Source organism: Zonotrichia albicollis, chromosome 8 (assembly GCF_047830755.1).
Source record: "Zonotrichia albicollis isolate bZonAlb1 chromosome 8, bZonAlb1.hap1, whole genome shotgun sequence".
Taxonomy (NCBI): domain Eukaryota; kingdom Metazoa; phylum Chordata; class Aves; order Passeriformes; family Passerellidae; genus Zonotrichia; species Zonotrichia albicollis.
The window spans coordinates 9,277,683-9,290,667 of NC_133826.1; the positions used below are offsets into that span (position 1 = coordinate 9,277,683).

Genomic DNA, 12,985 nt, shown 5'->3' on the forward strand with positions numbered 1-12,985 from the left:
TCAGAAGCAGATGAAAGAGCTACAGCAGCCTGGGATATAGACCCCTCACCTGGGCATCCTGTGCTTGCTGGAGACAATCCTGCTTCCTGCCTGCTGCTTGGAGGTTATTTTCCTTGATGGGAACTAGAAAAGCACCCTAGTGACCACTCTTGAGTAGAAACCTCTCATGGACACCTCATTTCTTGCTGGGGCAAGGATAAAGTGTCACTTGGATAGTGGGGACACTGACTGCATTTGTCTGTTCTCATGTCTGATCTATGCTGGAGGAGCAGGAGGAACTGGAGGCCAAGCTATGAGTTATTATATGGTTCTGGAGCCACCAGAAATTCCCTGTATAGCATCCTGGACTGGACTGGGAAAGAAAGGGTGTGCTGGCTGGAGAGGAGACATGGGCAGGAAGGGCCAGGAGGGCAGCACAGCGTGGGCTGAGCTCCTCACAGCATGGATGGCCCTGGCTTGGGGCAGGTCAGTGTATCTGCAGCTCATCTTTTCACAATTCCTTCTTCTCTCTACTCTGAACAAAACATGCTCAGGTGTATGTGTGGTGTGCCTAAGGTCAAGGTCACCTTGTATTCAGCCCAGCACAATGAAATCTTAAAGGAACGAGGTATAACAAAAGAGCTGGGTGGCTTTGAGCCTCTCAAGGAGTGAAGAGACTTTAAATAGATCACAGCTACCTGGAGCTCAGAAAGCCCTCTGCCCACTGTCTTCGCTGACTGCTTTGTGGTACATCCTGCTCCTGTAGTGCAGAGGTCTGGGGATCCCCTCTGAGCTGCTGCTGACAGCTGAGGAGCAATGAGCCTGGCTGCAGCAGAGCCTGTGCAATGCCATTCCAACCCAGCCAGCCAGGTCAATTAAAAAATAAAGACAAAGGCTCTTGGTGCGGGTCTGCCCTCCCTATCAAATTCATTATCTCCCCCCACCAACAGAAAGAGGGCAACTGTTCACGTAAGGCACAGCTAATAATATCTGAGTACAGGACATTGCTGCTAAATTATAGGGAGGGCTTGGGAAGGGAAATTAGTGTCATTTGCAAGCCCAATAATAGGGGCTGTGCAGCTTGAATGCCGATGCAGGAGGACAGAGAGTGGCTTATGCAACCGTCCCTGTCCTCCCGCGGTGGCACAGCCGGGCTGGCAGCAGGCACAGCGTGGGGCTCAGGGGCAGCACAGCACAGGGCAAGTGGGCTTGAGGGCCAGAGGAGGTAAAAACAGGGCAAAGTAGATGCCTGTGTGTGAGGGTGAAGGCATTGGAAGCTTCTCTTACGGAATAAGGCTCAGCCCTTCCTGTCCAGCTGAGCTTTGGCACAAAAGACCCAGAGCAGAGTTTGGGGGCCTCACAGTTTAGGGCTTCCCCCCCCCAGGGCACCAGGTCTGGTGGTTTCAACTGAAGGGGCACTTTCTGGGCAACCTCTAGGAGCAATCAAATCCACTGAGGGAACTGAGGCACAGAGAGACTGCACAGTGCTGTGCCTTGAACCCTAAGGCAATTCTTGAGCACTTCTCAGTGATGTGAAATGTGGTGCTGCTCCCTCGGACAGTTGCATTCTTGTAGCAAATAAAGCATTTCCCATTTCTGACTACAGACATGTCTTGAGCAAAGATCATAGAATCATTGGATGGTTTGGGTTGGAAGGGACCTTAAAAACCATCCAGTTCAAACTCCCATGCCATGCACAGAAACACCTTCCACTTGACCAGGTTGCTCAGAGCCCCACCCAGTGCAGCCTTGAACACTGCCAGGGATGGGGAATCCACAACTTCTCTGGGCAACCTATTCCAGTGCCTCACCATCCTCACAGTAAAGAACTTCTTAATATCTAATCTAAACCTCCTCTCTGTCAGTTTGAAGCCATTCCCCCTTGTCGTGTCACTCCAGACCCTTGTACCCATCTTCCTGGTAGGCTCCCGCTTTCTCCAGCCTGAACAATCCCAATTCTCTCAACCTTCCCTCATAGCAGAGGTTCTCATCCATCAACACCTCCCCCCCCCCCCAAGCTCTCCTCAGCAGGGCTGTTCTCCATCTCTTCATCCCCCAGCTTGGATTTATACCAGGCATTGCCCTTCCCCACATGCAGCACCCTGCACTTGGCCTTGTTAAACCTCCTGAGATTCCCTGGGGATGGCATCCCATCCTTCAGGTGTGTCACCCACACCTCTCAGCTTGGGTCACCTGCAAACTTGGTGAGGGTGCACTCAGTCCCTTCATCTGTGTCACTAATGAAGATATTAAATAACACCAACCCCTGAGGGACACCACTTTGCCACTGACATCCAGAGCCATGGACCAACACCCTCTGGATGTGACCTCCAACCAATGTGTTACAGAGAAGTAACAGAAGTGCTCTCTGACCAAATGCTCCCAGGCTGCTACCAGACCTAAAGGGTACCTAAACAACAACAACAAAAAAGGAAATGGAGCTGTGTCCAACTCTGGCAAAGACCAGTGTCCCCTTTCTGCCTGCTGAGCTGTTTTTCAAATTCCTTGACCTTGGACCCCTCTCGGGGCCCCTCCTGCAGCTGATTAGGAAATGCTCCATTCCTGATGAACAGGTGAAGCTGTGATTACACTAATCAGCTGCTCATTAGGGCTGCTTGGCTTCAGCTGATAAAACACCAGCCCCATGGTGTATGGCCAACTCTGTCAGCCAGGGATGTCAAAGATCCTCAGCTTTGCTGTTGTCCCCACTTGGTTTTGCTCACAGATGGGGAAGGGCTCTCCAGGACACAGCTGGGATCTGGCAAGCAAATCTCATCCCAGCAGGTGTGAGCCTCTTTCAGGCTGTGCATTGATCACCACAGAGCTGTGCCTCTGACTCTCACACAGGGAATTCTGGACACTGGGAGACCTGACCCCTCAGGTGGAGGTAGCAGGGACCCTCAGTGCTGGAGCCAGCAGAGGCTGGTTCAAACTCCTTTCCATGCTCCTATGGATGTGGCAGCTCCAAGAGTCAGGCCCTGGGCAGGCAGAAGAGTCACTATTGATCTTATCCTGCCTCCTTCACAACTGTGACATGGGACAGAAACCCCCTGGGCTACCTGCAGACCCCAGAGACTTCCTGAAGAAGCTACTGCTCTCCTTTTGGGTCTGCCATGCTGACAGCTGTCCCCAAGGAGATCTCAAAACCAAGACCCCAGCACAGCAGAGTGCCAGAGAAACACACACCACCATGCTCTGGCAAACAGCCTCCTCCAGCCCCCCTCACCAAATGCTGGGGACACAGCCATGCTCTTCCCCTTCTCTTTCTTCCTTTGTTCCATCCTCTCAATCAGGCTCTGGCTCAGAAAGGTTTCATTGCACAACAGCTCCACTGGCTTTAGAAAGATGCAATTAAGATGAAACCCACTTATTTAAAGCAGCTCCTCTCCCAGCACTGCTCTAATGTCACCTTTGATCACTGAAACCAGCCCAGCTCACAGAGTGCCAGGGACACGTCCTTTCATTTCTCCCTTTCCTCCTCCATTCAGACAAAACTGGTTTCTTTCTTCCTGCTGGTGCTCCGAGCATTTTGCAGAGCAAAGGACAGTTTTTGCATTGGCCAGCAGGAGAAAAAAAAGAATGAAATGCCCTGGCTGTGGGCCATGAAGGTTGGAAAGGTCACACAGATCATGCTGCATTTTGGGCTCAGGTAGCCTGGCCCAGGGGGCAGTGATGCAAATAAGGGTGGGCATGGGATGGGCAGGGACCCCTCTGCTAATCAATGTGAAAGGAAGTATCTTGAATTTATTGGGGAAGGCTGGACCATTCTCTCCATTTATAAGAGTCAGTTCAGCTCAAACCGTCACTCAGGCACGGCTTAGCTTTAGACTCCCTAGCAGATGCTGCTTTCACCTGCACACAGGAGCTGCTGGATCAAGACTCTGCTCAGCAGCCTCCATCCATACACACTCCCACATTTGATTGTCAGGCATTGAAACCCCAGATTTCCTTGTCATTAATGCATCCATCAGGTAGCATTTTCCATTAGACTGGAGGTTTCCTGCTTGTCAATGCTTCCACCCACTCAGGCAGGTCTCTTCTGAACTCCATCTCCCTGCCTCCAAACCTCACTGCATCTCATTTTCTTTGGAAATGGAGAGAAAATACATGTGTATCCCTCTGTTCTCTCAGGGAGATGGCAGAGCAATTTGCAGGGTTCCCTGGGTGGACAGGTTCCTTCATCTGAACTGTTACTTCAATCTATTTTGTTTTGATCTGCAGCACAGATATCTCTTCCCGAGGGTGGAGAGAAGAGCCAGAAGCTGCCCTGTTACAAAACACCAGTGATTTGCAATTCATCACCATCCCAGGGCCAGGTGCACTCCCCACTGCCATCTCAGGGGGACATTTTTTTTTCTAATTCTTAGAAGTGGACGTTGGCATGTCAAAAGTCTCAGCACTGGCATTACAGATTCCTTCTGATCTCTCCAAGTATCTCTGATTTAGCAGCTTCTGAGGATTCCTGAGCACAGAGCAGATTTCCACCCCACCAAGGTGACAGCCCATGGGCCACATTCTGTGTATCAGTGAGTGTTGGAGTGACACTACAGTGAGGGACCCCAGCCCCTGGCTCAGCTAAATAATTTGGTCACCCCCAACATGGGGAAATCTGTCAACTCTGAGCAAAAGATACAGTTTTAGAAGCATCCTACTCCATCAGACTGCTGGGGGGGCTGCAGGCTCCATTCCTGCTTTGATTAGGAGCTGGGGGCAGCAGGGGTTGGATGCACCCTCAGCTCCCTGTGATCTGTGATGCCAGCTGAGCTGGAGCTGCCTGCCAAGATCTTGGTGTTTCAAGAGAGAGGTGTCAATGCTGGCTCTGGGGAGGACAGCAAAGGAGCCCAGGTGCTCCTTCTGCCTGTGAATCAGTGCAGATGGGCCATTGCTGGCCTGCTGAGAGCTGAGTGCTCTTCAGGCAGCTTGGACACAGATGGGGCACCAAGCATGGCAGGGCTCCCACAGCACGCCCTGCTCAGAGCAGCCAGGCAGGGTGAGGCACAAAGCAAGAGCTTTCTTGGGAACACTGAGATCTCCACAGCACATCCCTGTCTGCCCACAGTCACAGAGCTTAAACAGGCACTGCCTGAGAGGCTGGGCCTGTGCCTGCCTCCTCCAGGTCGCTCCTCCTGCCTCCCCCTCCATGGAGACCAGCTTTTGGCACTTGAAGGTGTGATCAGGAAATGGAGGGCTTTTAAAAACACTGCTGTTAAGAGCAATAAAAATAATAGAGCAGGAACATATGTCTCTCCACAGGGCCATCACCTTCTGCTCACTTGGATTGAAGTGTTTTACCATCAGAGCATGACAGCACGCTGGTACCTCACCAGAGCAACAAAGCTGAAGGCTTTATTACTGTTATTAACCTGGTTTTCTGAAGGAAGGCAACAGAACACCGCATGTACCCACAGTGTGTCAGCCCACCCTCAGAACTCCTTAATGGGTCAGCTCATTTCAACCCACAGGGCTCGAAATGTGGAGGCTGCCAGAAGCCTTGGTCTGTGCTGGTGCCACTGGGACAGACAGAGGGACAGGCAGAACTGCAGGACAGCAGGACAGCCTGTGGGGACACATCAGCCCCTTACCAGGTACCAGAGAGCACCCTAAGAAAGCATACAATCCCCAGCTCATACCTTTTAAACCACAGAGAAACACAGAAAGACAGAAAGACAGAAAGACAGAAAGACAAGGCGTGGGCTGTTTGAAGCCCTTGTTGGTTCCCTGGTCCAGGATGGAGCCAGCACCAAGGTACAGGACCGCAGGGGAGGCAGGGCCTGAGCTCTTTGTCCCCGTCTGTCCTGTCCCTATGAGCAGGCAGTTCCCAAAGCCTTGGTTTGATATAACACTGACACATCCATGTCCCAGAGGGACTCCCAAGGGATTTTCAGGCCTCCAGGCTGGGCTGGCTGAACAGGGATAACTGGACACCCCAACCCAAGCTCAGCAGCTGCACAGGGCTCCTCTGGAGGGACCCAGACCTGGTTTGAGCAATCAGCCATCTCTCCTCAATGGTCATTCCTGCAACACACAACAGCCCCACTGCCAACACCATGCTTCCCACTCACCTGTTTGGGCACTGGCTCTCCAAGGCTTCCCATTTCATCCCTCCATACTCCTCCAGAGAGGTCAGAACTGCTCATGTCCCTCAGGAGCCGTGGGGAAGAGCAGGGAATCTGAGTCCCCACACACAGCCCCAGGCAATGCCACATGTCCAGGAGCACACCAGCAAGGTTTCGTTGCCTGGGTGACATCCAAGCCACCATCCATCACCCACGCACACAGCCAGGCACACAGCCAGGCTGGCAGGGACAGGCAGGGTTTCCCATGGAAAGCTGAAGCCAGTCCAAGCCACAGGCACAATTCAGCCCAGAGAAGCAGGGAGAGCTCTCCATCCATCACCTGCAGCTCACATGTTTTGCTCTGTCACTCGAGCCCACTCCCACACAGCTGTGACCAGGCTGCTCACTCTGTTTAGTCACACATGAGAACAGGCTAAACAGCAGGTCTGGAGCGGTTTGGTTTTGCTCATATTTTCTTCATTACTGAGGCAAATAATCTGTTTTAGTAGGAGGAGGGGCATTTCTCTTGCTACTTTACATGCTGCTTGTTGAAAGCAAAGTTGTCCTGATATTAGTCTGAGTGAGGCAGACTGAGGCCTCCATAACTGCCCTTTTTCTAGTAAAATCTCAGTTGTTCTGCCATGACTGAAGTTCTCCTGTCCCCTCAGTGGTGGCAGGAAGGAACAACCTCCCCCTGCCCAGCAGTTTAATTCCTGACCCACACCAAATTGTTGTGCACAAAAAACATTGTTCAAGAGGTGATCAACTTCCTTATAGTGAGAGACCCCGAGGGCCTAAATCACCTCTGGGGTGAAGCAGGTCTCAGCACCAGGCTGTTTGGACTGGCAATAAGCAACTGTAAAGAAAAAGGAGTGGGAACTAAAGGTCAGTCTACACCAAGGGCTTAAAATGGAGCTGAACTTCTGGCCAGGGTTTAAGCTGCACAGCAGCACACCCTTGGAGTAAAGCAGCAAAATAAATGAAGTCACCGAAACAATCACACTCTGCAGCTTTAAGGTCAGGCTTTTCACACCACCCTCTCTCCTGTGTTTTGGCTTTCAGAGTCTGTTCACAGGTACAGAGAGTCACAAATCTGCAAGGGGGGAAAAATCCACAAGAAAGCCAACAAAGCAGGGAAGTGACTTTTCCCGTTGCCATCTTCCCTGTCTCCCAGCAACAACCGTGTCTTCTCCACCTTGCTCCCCTTGCAGCACCTCACAGCTGGCAGAGATCTTAGGAACAAACAAGGCTCCCTGCAGTGAGGGCTGCCTGGCAGGGGCTGATGCTTCAGTCTAGCATGAGGACGATCTTTTCACTTGCAGAGGTGACAGCTCTTGGTTTGTGTCTAACCATTAGCCCTCATCCTCCATCTGCGAAGATTCCCCACCTCATTCCAGAGTTGAACAGATGGTGACAGTGTCTGGGCTAGTGCCCAAGTGTCAACAAGACAGCTTCTTGTTTCCACACAGACTTATCCCTGGGAAGTGGAAAAAAAGTGTGGGATAAGACACTGCCACCTCACCCTGTCTAAACAGTCACACTAACCCCAGGACAAGTTCTCAGGGCTTGTATCATTAATGTTCCTCCTCTTAGGCGGAGAGAGAGCTCCCTAGGGGGTGGATTTTGCTCCAAGAGACCTTTCTGTGCCTGTCTCAGGAGGGAAATTAGCAATCGGAGCCTCCTCCAGAGCTTGTCTTTTTTCCAATTAATACATGAATAATCAGCATAATTTCATGCCAATTGTTTTGTATTTTGACACCACAGATATTCTGTGCTCCTCTGCTACCCAACTCCTCTGCTCCTTTTAATGGAATTGATTAAGTGCTGAACCACGACTTCCACATCCTGAGAATCATTCACACAACTGGTGTTGTGACAGAGCTGGGCACGGGCAGAAGCACATCCTCAGAAGGACTGGCACATAAAAAGTCAAGCACAGCCAGTGTTTGAGGACTCTGAGGGCAAAGTTGTTGAGAAGAGGTTGTGGCTGGGTGCCTCTTCTGGGATGGCTCTGAAAGGATCCCATCAGCTTACCCACATGTGTGGTCAGCCATGCCTGCCTGGGAACAGCAGAATTTGACACCCCTATAGATGTGCTTTCCTGACATTTTCATCATCGAACACTGATCTCAGCTTCCAGATGGCTTGGAATGACTACATGCTGGGGAAAACCTGTTGCTCTGTACAGGCTCATGAAACCCATTCTGGAAACACATCTTGGGTGTCCATCCACTGCTTACTGGTCTTAGTGGTGATAAGGGACCAGGAAGCTTTCTTTCAGAGCACTCATGAGGAATTTACGCCATCCCTTTATCCATCCCAGGCAGGAGATAGGACGGCGTGCTCTCTATGCCATGAGATTTCCTCTAGAAAATTTCAGGACAAAAATCCACAGGCAAGGGTAGAAAAATGTCCTTGAGTAGATAAAGTCCATAGGGCCATTTAGGAGCTCAAGGATCCTAGATGAATCCAATGGCAAGATGAAGCTCTGTGTCCCTGAGGGCAGATCTGTCTGATCTGCTCTTCAGACTGCCACCAACTTTGGTGCCTTTTTGTGCCATCACAGACAAATCAAAACAGAAATGATGACCAAGTGCATTCAGCACACACTGGTCAGGCAGTGTTCAGCCAGATTCAGGATCACTGGGGAGCTTGGGAGCACCAGCAAAGCTGTGTTCAAAGGAGTTGTGATCCATGCTGGATTTATCCAGGGGAGCAACAAGGATTTATGGTCCATCATGAATATAGGGCCATATTTGAGTTTGCTAACCCTGTTTCCATTCCAGTGGCACATTGTGCTTGGATTCACAATCTCCCAGGCAAAGCAGGCTGGGCCCTACTCTTATTCCATATGGGCTACCCCTGTGAAATTCAATCTCTTCTGTGCTGTCCAGGGATGCTGGATCAAGGCTTCCTTACATGCAGGGCTGCCAGGAGGAGGCCAAGGGCTGTGAGCCATGAAGGCCCTGTGGTAGCCCAGAGCCACAGGCACTTAGAGGCACCACAGGCCTCCTCCTGACCCTTTTCCTCTGAGTGCGGAGCAGCAGCAGATTAAAGCACCAGCTGGGCTGGCAAAAATAAATCTTTCCAATCTGCCTGTAAAACCAGAGTGGCACAAGAGGACTCTTGACTTCCTCTTGGGTGCCCCTCTGGGCTCTGGGGGCCCTCCTGAAGGTTGTGGGCATATCCTCAAGCTGTGTTTACAAAGGGATTTCAGGCTCCTTTAGGATAAGACAGTTGCTATAGAAACAGCAGAAAGGAGACTGAGCTCACTGGGAGAAGGCCTGGACTATTGGTTTAAACAACAGGAAAGCCCATGAGGGGAATGCATTCATCTGGAGACTGAGCAGGGAGCACAGCCTGATTTAATGAACACATCCTCCTTTGGGAAAAGCAGGAAACTGAGTTTCCACAGCCCTCTACAAGACCAAAAAGTTTCCAGTGCACGGATAATCGTGCCTGACACAGGGAACACCAAGAGACATTTTCCAGCCTTGAGGTGGGATCTCGAGCTCAACCACCCTGGCAGAAAACTTCTACCCAGCTGGAGCTTGGGCTCATGCCTCAGCTCTGCTGTCATCACTGCGTGGTGCTTCTGCTGCGTGGCAGATGGGAGTGTGACTGGGACAGGAAATGCAGAGGACCAGAGGCAAGATGCAGATGGAGAATTGAAACCTCTGAATAAACCTGCAACAGGATCATTAAAAAAGGAACCAACTCTGATCCAGGTGAGAGCCATTTCAAAATGCAAGGTACAAACCAAGAAAACAGTAAGTCGGCCCCAGGCTCACATCTTCCAAAAGGAAGAATCTGACCATGGAAGTCAAGCTAAGATATTTGGCTGCAGGTCAAATATTTTTCTTGTTTCTTCCTGCAGCTTCAGACAGGAGAGGGAATAGAAAAATATATATTACATACAAGCACACACAAAAAAAACCCCCAAAAAACCAAAAAAAAACAAAAAACAACAAACCCCAAAAACAAAACACCGACCCGCACCACCTGGAATAAAAACCTTCCAAAGAAAAACCTCTATGCAAAGCTGCAAAGCTCAGCCAAGGCTCATCAGCAAAGGGCCATCATTAACTGCTGAAGTAGTAGGGCGTTTCCTTTTCCAAAGGCTGAGCTACCACACAGCCCTGAGAACACCTCTTGACAATCAGCCTGTGTTGAAACAAACCCAATCAGTGAGACACTGAGAACGAGTGTCCCTCCATGGATCCCTGCGGGGAGCTGATCTGATTACAGAGTGAGCTGGGGAGGGACCAGAAAGCACCCAGTGGGGGGTTATGGAGAGGAAAATCAGAGCAAAGACTCAGAGCTGAGAGCCTGTGAGCAATAAACTCCACTGGGTGCAAATAAGAGACACTGAGGGAGAGTCTGCTTTGAAAAAGCTGCAGCTGCACAGCTGCACCAGCCTCTAAAGCGGTCAGCTGGGAAGAGGAGAGCACAGATTGTGATTTCCACACTGGCCTGAGTGGCCTGAACAGCTGAGAGCCCAAGGGATGAAAGCTCCTTCCCTGTTAAAGCCTGCTGATCAGCAAGAGAAACTTTCTGCACACCACAGAGGCTGCAGAGCCCAGAAGCACTCCCTGGATGGCTGGAGCCTTGGCATGGGCACTGGGTGGAGGTGGCATTTCCTCACCCTCAGGAGTAGGCAGGGTAGGTCTAAGAGCCATTCCCTGTCCCCAGTGAGGCTGGGAGGTCACCCCACTTCCTGGTGGGTGACAGGGCTCAGATGTAGTGCCAGCAGTCCCTGCCTCATGAGCATCTCTGATGTCAGCTCCAGGGAGATGCTTTCGGAATGAATTTGAGCCCAGGATGCACAGAAACCAGCATGGCACCGGCTGCCCTAGGATGAACACCGTGGCACTTCGTGTCTGCTGTCATTTGTCATTTGACTCTCCCCAGAATTGCTTCTCAGAATTTGCCTTCCCCAACAGCTGGGTTACCTAAACCCTGCCAAAAGTCCTATTTCCCCTCCCCCAAATCAAAAACCAGCTGGCAGTGGGGTCTGAGCTCAATCACAACCCTCAGAAGATGCCTAGGTCTTCTCAAAAGCTTTTGGATGCACTGCCTAGAGCTAAGCTCCAGCCTGGGACTGGTGCTTAGGATCATCCCCCTCTTTCCCTGTGTCAGACACCCCAAACAGCAGAAAGGGCCTGGAGCTGGTGACCCTGACCCCCTGAGTGTCAGGTGGCACCACACAGTGCACAGTCCCTCCTGTCACACTCCTGTCCCTCCTGTGAAGAACCCTCTGAGACAGGCGCCAGAGGGAAGATGTGCAAAATCATCTGCAAAGCAGATGCAAATCTAATAATATTGCCTGCTCCCCAAAGGGAACGAGGAAATGAAGCAACCTGGAGCAACTGTCAAAATAATACACTCCCCAGTGTGAATGGGAATGGGTTTCTCACTAGGTGCCAGAGTCACTGGTTTAACCTTTCTGCTCACCTCTGTCTTCTCACTTTAAAGTAAAATGCTTATTTAACACCAAGGGAAAGGAAAAAGGAAAAAAAAAAAAAAAAAAAAAAAAAAGAAGAGTAGAAAACAGAGTCAGAGCATCCCCTGGAAGTGGGGATGAAAGGACACTGGAGGACAGAAATAGACCTGAGAGAAAGGCAGGTGCTTTTGGGAGGAATGTGTGCTCTGCTTGGGGTCAGAACACCCTCCCCTTGGCCAGATCCCATTACAGGCAGCAGGACTGGGATATACACAGAGAAATGCAAAGATACAGTGATGGCAGCTGAACAAATCCTGCTGGAGTCAGGCAGGAGCTTTTCCCCCTGTTACTTCTGGAGTCTCAGACAAAGTCCCAGCCAACAGACTCTTAAGTGGAGCAAGGGACCCTGAAACACACTGAGAAACTTTGGTATGTCTGCACCACACTCATCTTTCCACTGCTTCATCCACCCCTCCATTCATCTTTCAACTCCTTTATTCCTGCCCAGTCTCTCTGATTTACACACCCATGCATTCAGAGCAGCACCAGAGCTGTTTGGCACAGTAAGATCAAAACTCAGCAAAAATTCCTTTCTGCAGCCCCTAGACATTCAGGGAACAAGGCATTCCAATTTTTCAAGTCCTGCATTTGGGAAAAACAACTTTCTCAGAGGAGAAATCAATGTCAGGGCCCTTGGGGAAAGTGAGATGTCTGTGGCCTTCCCTAGGATCATCTGTCTGCAGGCCATGGGGGCATGATCCTGCTGTAATTAAGAATATTCTTCAATGCTAATGGCACCAACAGGACACAGATGGAAGGAGCTCTGTTATATTGACACCAGTCCACCTGGAGAATCTCTTGGCTGAGATCAGCTCAGTTTGCTTTTCACACAGGGGACAGTTTCACACAGTTTGGGAAGTTTTGTTTGAGTAAAAAGACAATTCAGGCTTGTATCAGGAGGAAGATAAAAGCACACTTGTTCTTTCAGCTCCCAAGGAAGAATAACCAGCTTTGGAGGTCAAGGTCCAGGTGCTGCTCTCAGGTGAGGGGCAGCACAGCACCCATTTAACTGGTGAGAGGGGTTTAACCAGAGCTATATCAGGTAATGGGATAGAAGTAACCAAAAAAAGAGGAGGTGGAAGGACACTTAATCCCTTCAGTAAATAGTCACGCTAACATCTATATCTGTGCATTTGCTGATCACAATTCAGCTGGAAACAAAAGCAGACTGGGTGGCAGAGAGCACCAAGAGCTCAGATGCTCCTGAGGGAAGTGAGCTGGGAGCAGAGCTGGAGGGAGCCCCAGCACCTGAGCAGGTGCTGATATCAGGTCCATTGACAAGCCAGTTAAGGCAAAGTGATAACTCAGGCCCAGAGAGACAAGTAAAAATAAATCTAAAGTAGCAAGGGGTGTTCCCAGATTTTTTTTATATATCCTATTGCCTGCCAGAAATAAGAGCGAGGGAAGAATTCACTTCTTATCACACCTTCTCAGAGGTGCTGAGTAG

General features: G+C 50.5%; 1 protein-coding gene across 2 annotated transcripts in view; it reads right to left on the reverse strand.

Moving 5' to 3' along the window:
* Positions 1–6,395, reverse strand: part of RAD54L (RAD54 like) — a 51,009-nt gene extending 44,614 nt beyond the window's left edge. The window contains exon 1 of one of the 2 annotated variants that reach the window (XM_074545858.1): positions 6,042–6,395. In XM_074545858.1, the coding sequence (XP_074401959.1) occupies positions 6,042–6,239 (198 nt within the window). In that variant the 5' untranslated portion in view covers positions 6,240–6,395. The remainder of the gene's footprint in view (positions 1–6,041) is intronic. The other variant, XM_074545859.1, reaches the window with a different exon arrangement.
* Between the last annotated feature and the right edge of the window lie 6,590 nt (positions 6,396–12,985).